The sequence below is a fragment of the Myotis davidii genome, unplaced genomic scaffold (assembly GCF_000327345.1).
Source record: "Myotis davidii unplaced genomic scaffold, ASM32734v1 scaffold875, whole genome shotgun sequence".
Lineage (NCBI taxonomy): Eukaryota > Metazoa > Chordata > Mammalia > Chiroptera > Vespertilionidae > Myotis > Myotis davidii.
The window spans coordinates 800,898-801,524 of NW_006286244.1; the positions used below are offsets into that span (position 1 = coordinate 800,898).

Below are 627 nucleotides of genomic sequence, written 5' to 3' on the forward strand. Positions count from 1 at the left end.
GAAATCCCACATTGGATTTAATTCTAAGCCGACAAACATCTTCCATGAGTGACTTAAATATGATGATGGGAGCCATGGCTTTGATCATGAGATTTGGTTACAGAGAAATCAAGTGTATTTGCTACTTCAGGACCTTTCTGTCACCTGCTGATGACAGTGGAGATTTGTTCTAGTAGCTCCAGGGAGTTTTCAGGGAAACCTGTCCTGTGTTCTGGAGGTTAGTGACCCAGTCCCATGGTCTTCTCAAGTAGTCCAGGTGCCTTGAGGCCATGGAGCGTATAAGGAAGTAGGTACTGCCAATGGCTATCAGTGTTCCGAAGATAAAGAACCCTGTGTTTATCACCTGTAAACACAGCAAGAATTCTCATGTTATTCGTCCAGAGATTCAAATCTTTTTTAAAAATATATTTTTATAGATTTCAGACAGGAGGGGAGAGGGAAACATCAATGATGAGAGAGAGTCAGAATCACAGCTCAGCCCCTGCACAGTGTCCATGAGAAGAGCGTGGTGATCACGTTGCAGTATATACAAACATTGAATCATGTTGTACACTTGAAATCAATGTACTGTTATGTCAACTAGAGGCCCGGTGCACGAAAATTAGTGCACTGGGCGGGGGGGGGGGG

The 627-nt window shown here is 43.9% G+C and overlaps 1 protein-coding gene across 1 annotated transcript in view; it reads right to left on the reverse strand.

Moving 5' to 3' along the window:
• Nucleotides 1-627, reverse strand: part of KMO (kynurenine 3-monooxygenase (kynurenine 3-hydroxylase)) — a 31,420-nt gene continuing 30,793 nt past the window's right edge. The window contains exon 14 of the mRNA XM_006757661.2: nucleotides 1-343. Coding sequence (XP_006757724.2) covers nucleotides 170-343 — 174 coding nt within the window. The 3' untranslated portion in view covers nucleotides 1-169. The remainder of the gene's footprint in view (nucleotides 344-627) is intronic.